This window comes from Amphiura filiformis, chromosome 20 (genome assembly GCF_039555335.1).
Source record: "Amphiura filiformis chromosome 20, Afil_fr2py, whole genome shotgun sequence".
NCBI lineage: Eukaryota > Metazoa > Echinodermata > Ophiuroidea > Amphilepidida > Amphiuridae > Amphiura > Amphiura filiformis.
The window spans coordinates 40,700,046-40,713,391 of NC_092647.1; the positions used below are offsets into that span (position 1 = coordinate 40,700,046).

The 13,346-nt window shown below is 37.4% G+C and overlaps 1 protein-coding gene across 1 annotated transcript in view; it reads left to right on the forward strand.

Annotated features, from left to right (window-relative positions):
- The window catches only part of LOC140143047 (uncharacterized), a 52,886-nt gene that overhangs the window by 31,400 nt on the left and 8,140 nt on the right, over positions 1-13,346 (forward strand). The window contains exons 2-7 of the mRNA XM_072165092.1: positions 3,223-3,287; positions 6,364-6,564; positions 8,693-8,911; positions 9,641-9,844; positions 10,178-10,387; positions 11,203-11,478. Of these exons, the coding sequence (XP_072021193.1) occupies positions 3,223-3,287; positions 6,364-6,564; positions 8,693-8,911; positions 9,641-9,844; positions 10,178-10,387; positions 11,203-11,478 (1,175 nt within the window). The remainder of the gene's footprint in view (positions 1-3,222; positions 3,288-6,363; positions 6,565-8,692; positions 8,912-9,640; positions 9,845-10,177; positions 10,388-11,202; positions 11,479-13,346) is intronic.

The window sequence follows — 13,346 nt, forward strand, 5'->3', positions numbered from 1 at the left end:
CTACTTCAAACGTCGGTTGTATTTATGTTAACTTTGGTTTAGTTGTCCCTATCCCTTAGCTGCCTCTTGTTATTGCTATCATGTCGACATTATGCAATATGGAAAGATATTATTTGGCCAATACATTTTCGCATGTTTCTCTTGGGTTTAGTTTAGTGTTTCGTACAAACGACAATGGTTTGTGTAGCTGATGTAATATTGGCATTGTTATCATAATTCAGGGCATGTTGTAAGTAATTATTCTTGCTTAGGAAAAGAAACAGGAAAATGAGTTTGTGTGCTTTTCGTACGCCGAAAGTAACGAAATTGATTATAAGGTGCATTGTGTTGATCAAGATGCCTACCTTGTGAACTAAATACATCTGCTTTTTTCCGGTTCTCCCTGTTCTGTTTGTTTCATCCAGAATCAATTCCAAAGACAAACTATTTTACATGCGTTCTGTGCCAAGCAGGATTTTTTATTCCTTTCTTCTTGTATGGACAGATAAAGATCTATCTGGGGATCTAGATCTAGGCACACTTTTCAACATTAAACGGTGGTCCACCCAAACAAACGCCAACAGAAGTGTTTTGTCGCGGGCGCGCGGGCGTTGCCCTAGACCTGGCTTCAAAATGTAAGCTAAGATAATCTTGTAGATTTTCAACTTTTGCAAGTCATTAACCATAATGCACCGACAAAGGTAATCCATGATATAACATTATGAGAGTAAAGATTTCCGGCATCATCTGTAGAAATCGTTAATATTCGGCACCATAACACCATTAGTGCGCCCTTCTTGGAATAATAATTTCCTGACGAATACCTTTTCCTTTTTTAATCATTGTACCTCTCCCAGAACATAATATAGCTCGTTAGTATTCACGATCTCCTTTTTTTGTCTGCGCATGGTAGGTTCTTACACAATGCCCCGCTCTTCCACTGTCCTCAGTTTTTGCGAGCGGTGTCGTTTCTCTAACTTAATATTCTCCGGTTGGACTTGGCGAAAAGGAAACTGAAACCCTGTTATGCGTAAAAACTTAAAATGATCCACTGGGGTTCTTTTAAGTTTTGAAATACGTTATCATCCACATAATATAACACAAGGTAATTGCAAGGTCATCATAGATCATCTGAAGAAAAATATGCAAAGCTTGTTTTATTTCCATGAAACTTGGTGAAAATGATCAGTATTAACAACCAAAACTTGTCAAGGTTATCAGGGATCATCAGATCAAATAACTCAATATTGCTGGATTTGTATGAAATTAGGAGAAATTCTAACCATTCAAAACCACAATTTTTCAAGGTAGTGTTAAGGTCATCCTGAGGTCATCCTGAGGTCAAATAAGTGAAGACTACCCTGTTGGGAAATGACGACATTTAGACAGAGCAAAACTGAGCAGAGATATAATGCCCCTTGGTTACCACTTATTAGGGTGTATCTCCGAGGGTATTATCTTGGTCGTGAGGTTACTTGGCATCTATTTACTGTAACAGTTGAATTGCCATGACAACAGAACATAGTGGTCAGGTCTAGATTGGGTCAAACACATGAAGTCTTACTCAAGCGTACCGGGTGTCCGTATATGATACGATGACGTGTAAGTATCCCAGGGTATTACTGTCAATCCCTTAGGAGTTCCCCCAAGATCTAGCTCCCCGTCTCTATCATGGATAACCACTGGTATGACGTCATTACAGATTATGACGTCATCAGTGTTGATTGTAACCGTTGTGTTGAAAATTAAGGTGAAACTGTCAACCACAATTTTAGTCACCAAGTTATGAAGAGCAGTAAACCGTGACCCACCGGAATTTCACAAAACCGCACACCCAGGGGGCCTCCCATAGAAGCAGGAGCGGCTGTGGATAGTACAAATACATCTCCGCACAAACCACCCCTGCAGAGTTGTATTAAGGTGATTCATTTGACATATGAGTATTTTGTTATTGAAATAAACATAAAATATCGACAATTCTACGATTGTGTGACACACGATTTGGGTCACTATTAAGTATTAGTTTTATCAATCCAAAAAATTAAAATATTAAGAAACGTAAAGAGGCCGTAGGGTATCCGCGTCACCTTAAAAACAGAAATAGAATACATTATGCAACAGGACAGTCGTAGATACTCATTAGTTTGTAATAGGCAACCTTTTACCAAATACGTACTGCTCTATGTGATTATAACTTGCCCGAGACATAAAAAAGTGCACATTACGTAACGTGCCTCAGCAGGTGTAAGTTTAAATATAGGAAAACACACAATTTAAAATGACCAACAGCCAGTATCGATTATTACTAAGAAACTCTTCATAACCCTGTATTGCGTTACGGGTGAATTATACAATAGTTTATTTTAAAAGTGTATTCTAAGACGAAATCGAACAAAAGTAGATTTCCTTTCATGCCGAACTCGTTTATCGTAAAAATCCATCCTATTCAATTTATTCACTTTTATTACTTTAAAGTACATATACCGTACATTGTTTCTGGCAGTGTGTTTGATGTAAAATGTATATGTGATGCGATCAAGTAAAATCAGTCGGAACTCGGAAAGATTGGATTTTCAGTTTCTTATAGTATAGTAAAAAGCATTCATAAAGCTGCATTATGCAGAAAACCTCATTGAAATTGAACAACTACAACCTTGGCGAAAAAGGTTGCCACACCTGAGCGTTAATTGGCCAACATCCTTCCCCGCTCCCCTATTGCAATGTTGATTTGGACAAAATCGTCATCATTTCTACATTACAGTCTCCCAACATTGGAAAATGGGGGGCGGGGAAGGGGCAAGTATAATCTGAATGTGCATTTGCAACTATTATACAAAATAATACGGAACTATCACATATTTACCTTCGATTGCGTGCTTTCAACACCAGAACGTGCTGGTGTGGCAACGAATTTCCGCCAGAGTTGTAGTTCCAAAGATATGAGGAATTAAAGAGCTTCCAAAACAAGAGGAAACAAAAAAAAACATTTCCTTTATTTGGCTACATCTCGAAATCAATATTTCCGAGTTCCGACTGATTTTGCTTGATCGCATCACATATTTTCGTTCATATATCGCGGATATGATGCACCTGCTACCATCGCGAGCCAGTTGTGACTCGCTGACCACAATGCTACAACCTTTTTGGTTCTGTGCTGGCTCCAGATAGTAATGACTCCTGATCTTCCTTTAGTTTTACCTTTATAATAATGCTCGATCTTTTCATTCCTTTCTTTCACTACAGACGACGGGTTCAACTAAGATGTTGCCGAGGCTGGGAACTAGTTGAAAACACCAGATGTTTACAAGGTAACCTGACTCTCAAAATCAGTAAAACAATTGGAAAAGTTAGAATTCCATACGCGTAGTGTGCGACGCTCATTCGTAATCGTAACATTAGGACATACTGCATAATTCCGCCACTGACTCTCGTGGCCACCACAACATCTTGGCTACTAGCTCGCAGTTAGCAACCTGGACAACCGATTCTTTAGAAATGCTTAGTCGCGCTAAAAGTCGATCGATACATGTTAAAATCAGCACAATTCAGAGATACACCTTTTTGCTATGAAATTAATTTTCTCGGTCAAATATAAAGCAATATTTTTTTTCTTCAGTAATGTCAGTTAAAAACTTGGTGCTTGGATATACATTTTTTTTACAAATCCTGGTGTTAAAATTAAGCATCAAATTGTGTCTTTTAGTGTGATATTTTTGATTTTATAGGCCTTCAGTTCGCCCGCGAGCTTTTTACGGAATTCATTTTTAGCGTCTCAAACTAATATAGTTTGCTAAAGAAAGATATTTCCCACCTCTGTAAAGCACATCGTGTGGGTCTATATATTATAGTTTTGTCAGAATTTCCGTTTTTGTTTTACCCTTTTTTCCTTCATGCTCCGAACATGTCTAACTCAGTACTTTTATCTCGAGAGCAACCAGCAGAAATAGTCGATATTTCCTTTGTTGTTTATCCAGGTCAATTTTCCATTGAAAGCAAATTGCCCGACCAGCGATTTGGTAGCCCAAATCCCCAATTGAGTGTTCTGGTTAAACATGATCAGTAGGAGCGCTATAGGCCTGGGAATTTCTTTGCTATATTGAAGTTTCTAGCAACACTGTAGCCATGCCGGTATTCCTATTAAACCCAGGGATATCGATCCACAATGCTAGTATTAGCCTTAGATTTCACTTGTTGATTTTGAAAAATGGTCAGCCGGCAGTAAAAATGGTGAAATGAAAACGCAAATTCTGACAAAACTATGATATATCGCTCACGGTGATGTGCGTTAGAAAGTTGGGAAAAATCCTTCATTAGCGAACTATCTTACTTTGAAAAGCTAAAAGGTTGATCCAAAAAAGGCTCGCGGGCAGAGTTTAAGCCTATCAAAATCGAAAATCTTACACTAAATGACTAAATTTCACGCCTAAGTTTAACACTAGAATTTGAAAAAAATACAGTATCAAGCACTATAATTTTTCCTGACATTTACTGAAAAAATGAAAATGATTGCTTTTCATTTGGCCGAGAAAATTAATTTTACATCGAAAAGGTGTAACTAAAAATTTAGCTCATTTCAACACCAAATTCGATCGTTTGTTTTGCCTCATTAAATGACTGAGTGAGCCTTGCATAACAAAAGAATCGGTTGTCCAGGATGCTAACTGCTCGTGGCCGCGACGAATTCTATATTTGACTGCTTGTATTCTGAATACTGTTAAAGTACTTGAAAATTCTAATCCATAGATATGTGACTGTGAGCTATCGTCAACTGATTATTTATTATTTATTACTATGTTTAACTACTTGATCTTAGCCTATTTTGAGGTTACACTTGGAATATCTCAAGTGCTATCATCGACTGACCCAATAAAATTACTCTTGACAGTATTTAGTTTAGATGATGCTACGATGTAGTGACCAAGGCTAGTGGTCATCAGAGTCAATGACGTAACTACGCGGTGCTGCCTCTAATGAAAATAACATGTGAAACTTGTCCTTTTGTCTGTTTCTTTGTTGTCTGTGTTCGTTTTGTTCTGTCTTTTCTGATGTTAAAAAAATTGTATATCATAAAATCAGCCATCATTTATATTTTGTAATTTGTTAATAAATCATAGACAGTGACACTATGGCTGTCCAAAGATAAAAACTTTTTTTTTTCTTTCTTTCGTATTTTATTCCAAAGATAAAAACTTGATATTGCTGACCTTTCAGGCCTATTAAACAGTATACTTAGGAGGGAAACTAATCCTTCCCATTATTTTAAGTACAGTATCTCGGGTTTACTCTGATAAGAATACGCAATAATTTGTACGGTAAAAACAATGAGAAAAGGCTTGTCTTTTGGAGCTTCTTTATCATGTTTATATTGTAGTTTGCCAACAACTGTAAATACTTCAGACAATGCCTGTAGCTTATTTTGTGCTTAATATATTTGCTATGCCGCTGATGACATGTGAATGTCTGTTTTTACGTGTCAACAGATATTATTCAGACATTGTATCCTAACCTATGGCGTGATGATTCAGACATGAACTGATAGCAAATATGACATGAATTAAACTTTCAAAATACAAGAAAAGGGAAAAATGGCGCTTAAGAACGGGCTTGAGACACCGATTTGTGAACAAAAATGTTATTATCCTTATAACTATAGGGTCCACAAGTTCTAAGTTCCCTCCAAATCGAAAGTCGAAAAGTATGTTACGAAATGTAAAAGTGTAAAATGTGTATGTAGCCTTATTTGTTTACACATATGGAACAAATTATAGCGTGTGACGCTTTTGCGTCATTGCGTTCATTCACAATGGTTCATTATGTTAAAACAAGAAAACATTGGCATCTGCATGAGTCCATAGGAGTCTACTCTCACGCAATACATGTGTTTGTTAAAGGGGGTCTCCGGCAATCATAACATTTATGCCTTAATATGTTAGAAAAATAATTATCAAGCATGGATCACATGGTTTTATTTAAAACAAACTCCTATTGACCATAAAACGAATAAAAACAAGAGAACCTTTCTAGTATTAGATTGGTTCTTTCTTTCAAACACAGAAAGTCCAACTTACATTTTGTTTGTCAATGGATTCTTCCAGAGTCATTCCATTCATGAAGGACTGTACTGCCGTAAAAACTCGATAGTTAGCATAATGTGCTTACTATCGAAATTGTACCAAAGGCCGGCGCTTTACCAACTGAGCTAATGGGGTTAAGAAACACATTTGCAGGTTTACTTGTTCGTATATAACTATGTATATCGATGATTTGCTCAAAACCCTTTACATTTTTTGTGGACGGGGCTCTTCATGTTTGCATGTTTTAAAAGCGCTAGATAGTAGGCACATGTGCTATTTATCGAGTTTTTACGGTATTCTTTTTTTCTAGTTTGTCCACCAGGCTATATCAGAGGTCATAGTTATCAGTGTTATAAGTATTCCGAACATCCTTTACCATGGTTAGAAGCAAGAAGAGATTGCCAATCTACAGACAAGTCAGATTTGGTAGTGATTGAATCTGACGATGAAAACCGTTTCTTGGCATCGAGACTTCTATCCAATGACTACTATGTTAACTCAACATGGATTGGTAAGTGTATATGGCAGCTATTGAGCCAGTAAAGAGATTTTACAAACAATGCAATAGCTGCCATTTGAGATACCTCAACTTACAGCAGAACTGTCTTAAACACTTCGTAAGTTAGGACTCCATGCATGGATGGTAAATTTAGAGAGCTTCGACACAGAGATCCGAAAATGGTTTGTAAGTAATTCTTGGTAAACTTGGGAATTACGAATCTTTTATTTGTACTTTCATAAAATAAAAGTTTTAAAAGTCCTCAAATATGACATTAAAAAGTTAGACATGGGTCAAATTTCAAGTTAGAAACTATACAAAAGTACTCCTCTCACCCTAAGGATTCAGAAAAGGTATAGTTTGACAAACTGTAAGTTATAAGCGCAAGTGTTTTCATGTAAGATACAAATTGTGTCACAGAATGAAGTTTATAAATACACACTTTAATCTCTAAACACATTTAGGCCTTATTTCAAAAGATAGATGCTAAGCTACATATAATAATATTGGGAATCAGCCAAACGTCTTAAAGTGCATTCCACATTATATAATTCGATTGGTTCTACGCCAGAGGTCAATGTCCCTTGGACTAATGAGTTTGAAGCTACAGGGTGTCGCTGTCGGAAACTGAACTTTTTGGGTACTTTAACGCATAAACTAAACATAACTGAATAACCAGTGTGGTTGAGGAATATATCAGCTATCACATAATATTTCTTTTTGAATTTTGAAAATTGACCACTCCGTTTTGAAATACAAGAATTATACGAGACTACATCATTTTCAATCCGTTCCACGGAGTCAAATATCTATCAATGACAATAGACGCCTCATGTACTGATGATGCACAGAGATCAGCACTCCGAATACAGATCATCGATTGATATTTGAATCCGTGGAAAGGTTTGAAAATGAAGGAGTTTCGTAAAATTCTTATATTTCAAGAACGGTGTGGTCAATTTTCAAAATTTAAAAAAGTATGTGATAGCTGATTCCCGACGATACAGTTCTTTCAAGGACACCCTGTATGCAGAATGTATCCGACATGCAGGCTTCAAGTCTCATCAGATAATGCTTCTTCACTCAAACGGGGGAGCTATAAAGTTCACTTAATGCTGTTGTTTTATCATTCAACTTTGAAACCTATTTATACGTATATGCTAAACCTTTACTGTGAAAACCTCTTGTTATTGAATTCATATTTTCGGTAAATCCCATAAGCCTTTGCGGGTAGACCTATGATGTCGTCACGCCTATTCGCATATCGTTAGCTGCGCATTCACGGCTTTAAAATGCACAGTAACGATGTTCGCTAAACGATGGGCAGTTGGCATGACGTCAATTAACGACATCTCAGGGCTAATCGCAAAGGCTTATGGGATTTAACGAAAAGGTGAATTTGAAAAGGACTATTAGTATTTTAATTCCTGAAACAAGCAATTGTATACATGAATACAAAACCCACCCTAGTCCATGCAAAGTGATTTTGAGAAAATTAAAAAACTGTGTATCATTTTAATTCCTTCAGTTAGATTTACCTGGTAATAGTTTTACATGCAAATGAGTGGGTTAAACTGTATTAGGTATGACGATTAGCATTTCCGTCGGGGACTTCGTGGGGGGGGGGGGTCATTTTGTATGCCGGACTTGGGTTCTGTGCCCATTCAGCTTAATTTCTGCGATTTTTACCACTTTTTTCGTCATCACTGTTACTATCACCTGGATTTAGCAGGTTAGCCATCTTGCCCTGTTTGCGATGGCACTATAATATGTGTGCAAAAACCACCCAAGTCAAGTTTTTATTATTTCCCATGCTCAATAGGAGCACGTAGAGGTTGGATTGGTTTTTTTATACATATATGATAGGCTTATGTATAAACAACAATTTCCCATGCTGAACTCAATTTGGCCAAAGTATGAACTTGTGTGGGTTTTGTATTCAGGTATTCAATTATACTTTTTGAATTTTGAAAATGATCGATTTGTTTAATAATACTTTCACGATGACAGTTCATTTTGAATTCATTTTAAGAGTGCACTTTTATCTTTTCATTATGTTTTGAGTTATGTAATTAAATAGAAAAAACAGATAAACAGCCAATTATTATTTTATAATATGTTTTCTGCATTTTCAACCTAGGCATCCGAGTTATCCCATACATCAATACTCTTGTCTGGGTTGATGGTTCCCGCTCATCTGAAAACGACAAATTACATCTATCCCATCATGACGACTACGATGAGGACGACGATGACTACACTTTTACCACACCTAAATGTCTTGCTTTGAATCAGAGAAGTGCATTTTGGGATCATATCAAATGCAATACAGCCAAACATTATATTTGCAAACTGAGATGTAAGAATTTCTTGTTTTAACTAGTAATGAAGGGAATGGAATCTCTTTACAGATTAGTCTCCTCCGCCGATGGTTTGATTCCGCTCACGCCACATATTAAACCCGTCTGCCGTTGTAACGTATAAGGCCGTTTCTGAATGGTATTAGCTCTAACCATGCTAACATGAAAAGTTAGGTCCACGCCCATTAGCAAGGGTTCGTAATAATATCATTGGCGGACGGTTTGCGAGGAGACCGAGCAGAATCAAACTGGTAGCGGTGGAGACTACTATCTACAATTCTGACTTGGACAATCTGCCAAAGTGTGTCAATTCTGTACAAAACTGCTATACTGTTAATACTATAGAACGACTTAATGTAATAATATTAAAAGTGATTTATTATACACATGATACAGTATCATTACATTGTAAAAGAAGACATGGAAAGGCAAAGAACATACTACTTGCCATTATGTACAAAACTGGTTGTGGGACTTTCACAACTTCTCACTGCCAGATGCCATTAACGCTTTGGCTTTAAGTTCAAATCGTAGTTACATGGCCCTATGCATGGAGAAACTTTGTAGTCACCTGCTTTGCAGCCAATTTAAATGAAAAAATGATACAGATGCATGCAACTGATGAATATGCATGCAGCTGATGAATATGCATGCAGCTGATGAATATGCATGCAGCTGATGAATATGTAAAAGCAACGATTAACTCTAAAATGTTATCTTCTTCCTAGCTCAGTGTCCTCGTGGTTACCGCATCGATTTTAGAGGGCATTGTTACAAATACGTGACCCCACAGAGAGCCACATGGTCTGTGGCAAGACATGACTGTCAACGGGCGCCTGGTGGGGAACTGGCCATTGCAGATGATGACCCGCCTAACGAAACGGCATTTTTGATCCACAGTGTGTATCCAAAAGTCAGTGAAATATGGTTAGGTAAGTGATGATGTTAGTGTTGATGTTGTTGTTGTTGATGCTACTGCTGCTGCTGCTGATGATGATGATTAGGAGGAGGAGGAGGAGGAGAAGAAGGAGGAGGAGGAAGAGGAGGAGGACGACGAGGAGGAGGAGAAGTGATCTTCCATCACATAAGAGTTATTCTAGTATATAAACTCTTCCATAACGAAGAACCCGTGATGCGGTAAAATCATCCTCTCTATTAATGATGAACAATATGGATTTAATAATGAATATTTAAATTCCCACACTTTATACCTGATACCGTTTCACAGAGAGAAATTAGGTTCTCATTTTGTTTTGTTTTTTAAGGTCTTTACCACGATGGTCCAGGAGGTCAATGGAGATGGGTAGACGGCTCAGAGTTGGTGATTAACAGATCTGCAGGCTGGCCATGGCCCTGGAACGGCAGGCAGCCTTCCTATATCACAGGCCAGAATTGTGCAGAGATTACATACACTGGCAAGTGGAGCAGCACTGATTGTGACCGTAATTTCTCGTACGTCTGTGAAGTACAAGCCAGTAAGTTTTATTTTAATGTTTAAATATACAATATTACTCCATTCAATTATTTTTGCCAAACCCATACCGTAATCTAAAATGAGCCATTCAAATATTTTGTTTCTCAAACTGTAATCAATATTTCATTATTAATAAACCGAAACAAAATTGGCCAAATGTATTCTCCTCATTTTCACTGTGAACATTTTACACTAAAAATCACACTAAAAATGACAGGGTAACACTGAAAATCGTCAAAACAAAAGAAATTGTTAGAATGAAATTGTCAGTGCTATTTCAGTGTCTTTTTCAGTGGCTATTGTCTGCTATAATGAGCAATGATCCATGGCAGTTATTTCCATAACAATAGAACAGGCCAGATCATTTCAGTGGGATTAAATCAATTTCAGTGGGATTCAATCAATTTCAGTGGGATTCAATCAATTTCAGTGGGATTAATAACTGGCCAATGATTTTCAGAGGAGTTCCAGTCCATTTTTCAGTGTGGTTGGACAATGGTTATTTGCATACAGAATACCAAAGAAACTATTTCAAGTATTATTTTCAGTGAGTGTTAAACTTTCAGTGTTCATTTCAGATATCAGTGTGATATTTCATAGTGTTTGGCCCATCCCAGCATTAAATCTATACATTTTCACCCCTCCTCGCTCATTTGTCCTGGTAAAGTCATTTTGTTAGCATGTGGCAGGCCATCGGTTTGATTGTTCAATTTTGCCAGTTGGAAGCTTTGCACGGTACGTCACCGGTCTATACAAATACCATTCAGTATTCAGGTAAAGACATCAGATATATGTTCTATTTTGTTTTCATTAAAGATGGAGAATGCTACAACCATCCTCAAGGCGATGATTACAACGGCCTTGTCAACCTCACCCAATCCGGAATCCAATGTCTTCCATGGCGAGACACAGTCCTGGTTACCAATAACATCACTATCAACGTCAGGGACTTAGCGCAAGCTGGCCATAACTATTGCCGTAATCCTGCACCAGGGACGATGGTTGCACCATGGTGCCTCGTACAAGATGACGATGATGGCGCTACTTGGGAGTATTGTTATGTCGGAGAACCACAAATGAGGTGTTTGCAAGGTAATGTGGCCACAGAATGTAGATTAATCGTTGATTCACGATTAATTTTCATTTTACTTCGTTTACGTTTCAAACTATAATTAGAGTCTCATGCCATTACAGTAACAAGGTCAGGCAGATCTATCTATATCTTGGGAATTCTCAGATAATACAATGTGATCATTGCAATGCATCACATGAAATATCTTGTTTGTAGTAAGATAATGAGATATTAATAAAACTGCAGGGACTTTCAGTTTGATATTTAAGACGGATGAACGATCACGAAGAAGTATGTATACTTATCAGTAGGTACCGTAGAGATTCGCCTAATGGCGCTATGAGCTCCCTTGATATAAATGAAATTTTAAGCACAAACTAAAAGTACACTGCCGTAAAAAAAAATCCTACGTACAAGCAAATAATGGCAAAGACCCTTAATTCTTGTTGGGATCATCAGTGGAAGGAGCTTTCTATTTGTATATGAAATTTCCCCAAGGAAAGGAACCCATGTGCGCCATTAGGCGCATCTTTACGGTATTCGTAATTGAGCTTCATTTCATTCTTAAAATTATTTTATCGGTCTATTTATAAACGTTAGGAATGCCAAACAACTCAACTACTCCAGAAATGTCGGAATTGATATATTTTGAAATTAAACACCACAGGTAAACAGTCTATGCCACAGCAAGTCACCCCTAACAGGACATTTAATTTCTTTTTCGGAAGTTCTTCATTTATGGAGATTGACCAGCCAGATTGACCTTCAGTGAGCCATATTTCCCTCCGATGACTTCCTACACCCCTCGTTAGAACCTATTATAGTGCTATTATTCAAGATGCTAGCTATCACATGTGGACACAATCGTACCAATTGACTTGTGGAATTATTTTAATGAAAATTAGAATGACCTTGGGAGGATCACTAATCTAAATTCGTGCCGGAAGCCATGTTGTTTTTATCGTCGGGATTTTACTCCGCCATTGGACTTTTATTAACTGCCTCGAAGCTTGCCAAATCTAGGAATGAAGTAGTAACTCACTTTCACGGTAGGAATTTTCCTTTGATATTGTTATTGTGTCAACCATTATGTTATCCAAGTTGAAGGGCCAAGTATAAGACGATCAGCTTGGATTATCTTCCTCCAAGCGGTTTCTCACAAGGTACACATTTGGGGCTCACCTGTTCATACTATTCATAAAGACATTAAAAAGCAACAGCAAGATTGTTTACTGATGACTGTATTATCTACCGAACCATCTCAGCCAGATGGAGGGTTTAAAGTGTCTTTTTAAAAAGATCTGATTAACTTTGTTAACTGGGCAGAAATATGGGACATGAAGTTCAATGCTTTAAAATGCAATGCCATGAGAATCGCAAAAAAGAAGAACTATACCATGATGTAGTATCAAATCAGCAGTATACCCTATACATCGAAAACAATTTCAAATGGAATAAGCAGAAATATACTTCGGATAAAGCAAAGAAGATGTTACACTTTATCAGAAGAAACTTTCATAACTAATCAGTTATAGAGAAGCTATATCTAAGCCTAGTTATGTCCAAAACGTCAAGTATGTCGCTAATGTCGCTTTTACTGGTAATCCAATGTCAAAAGAAAACACAATGGTCCTCAAAATGGTGAAAAGATGCGTTGGGAGGGGGGGGGCTATGGCAGAAAATCTAGTGTCGGCAAGATGTTTCAAAATCTAAACTGGAACACATTAGGACAACGTCGAAAAGAACAACAACACTTAGGCCCTATGTGTCTGGACATCAATAGATACCACCAAGAAGGTATATAGACAGACAAAGGCGAACTCCATATCCAGCCAGTTCTCCACTGTAAGATGTAAGAGGATTTGAACCCGGGCTTCTAGGTCACTAA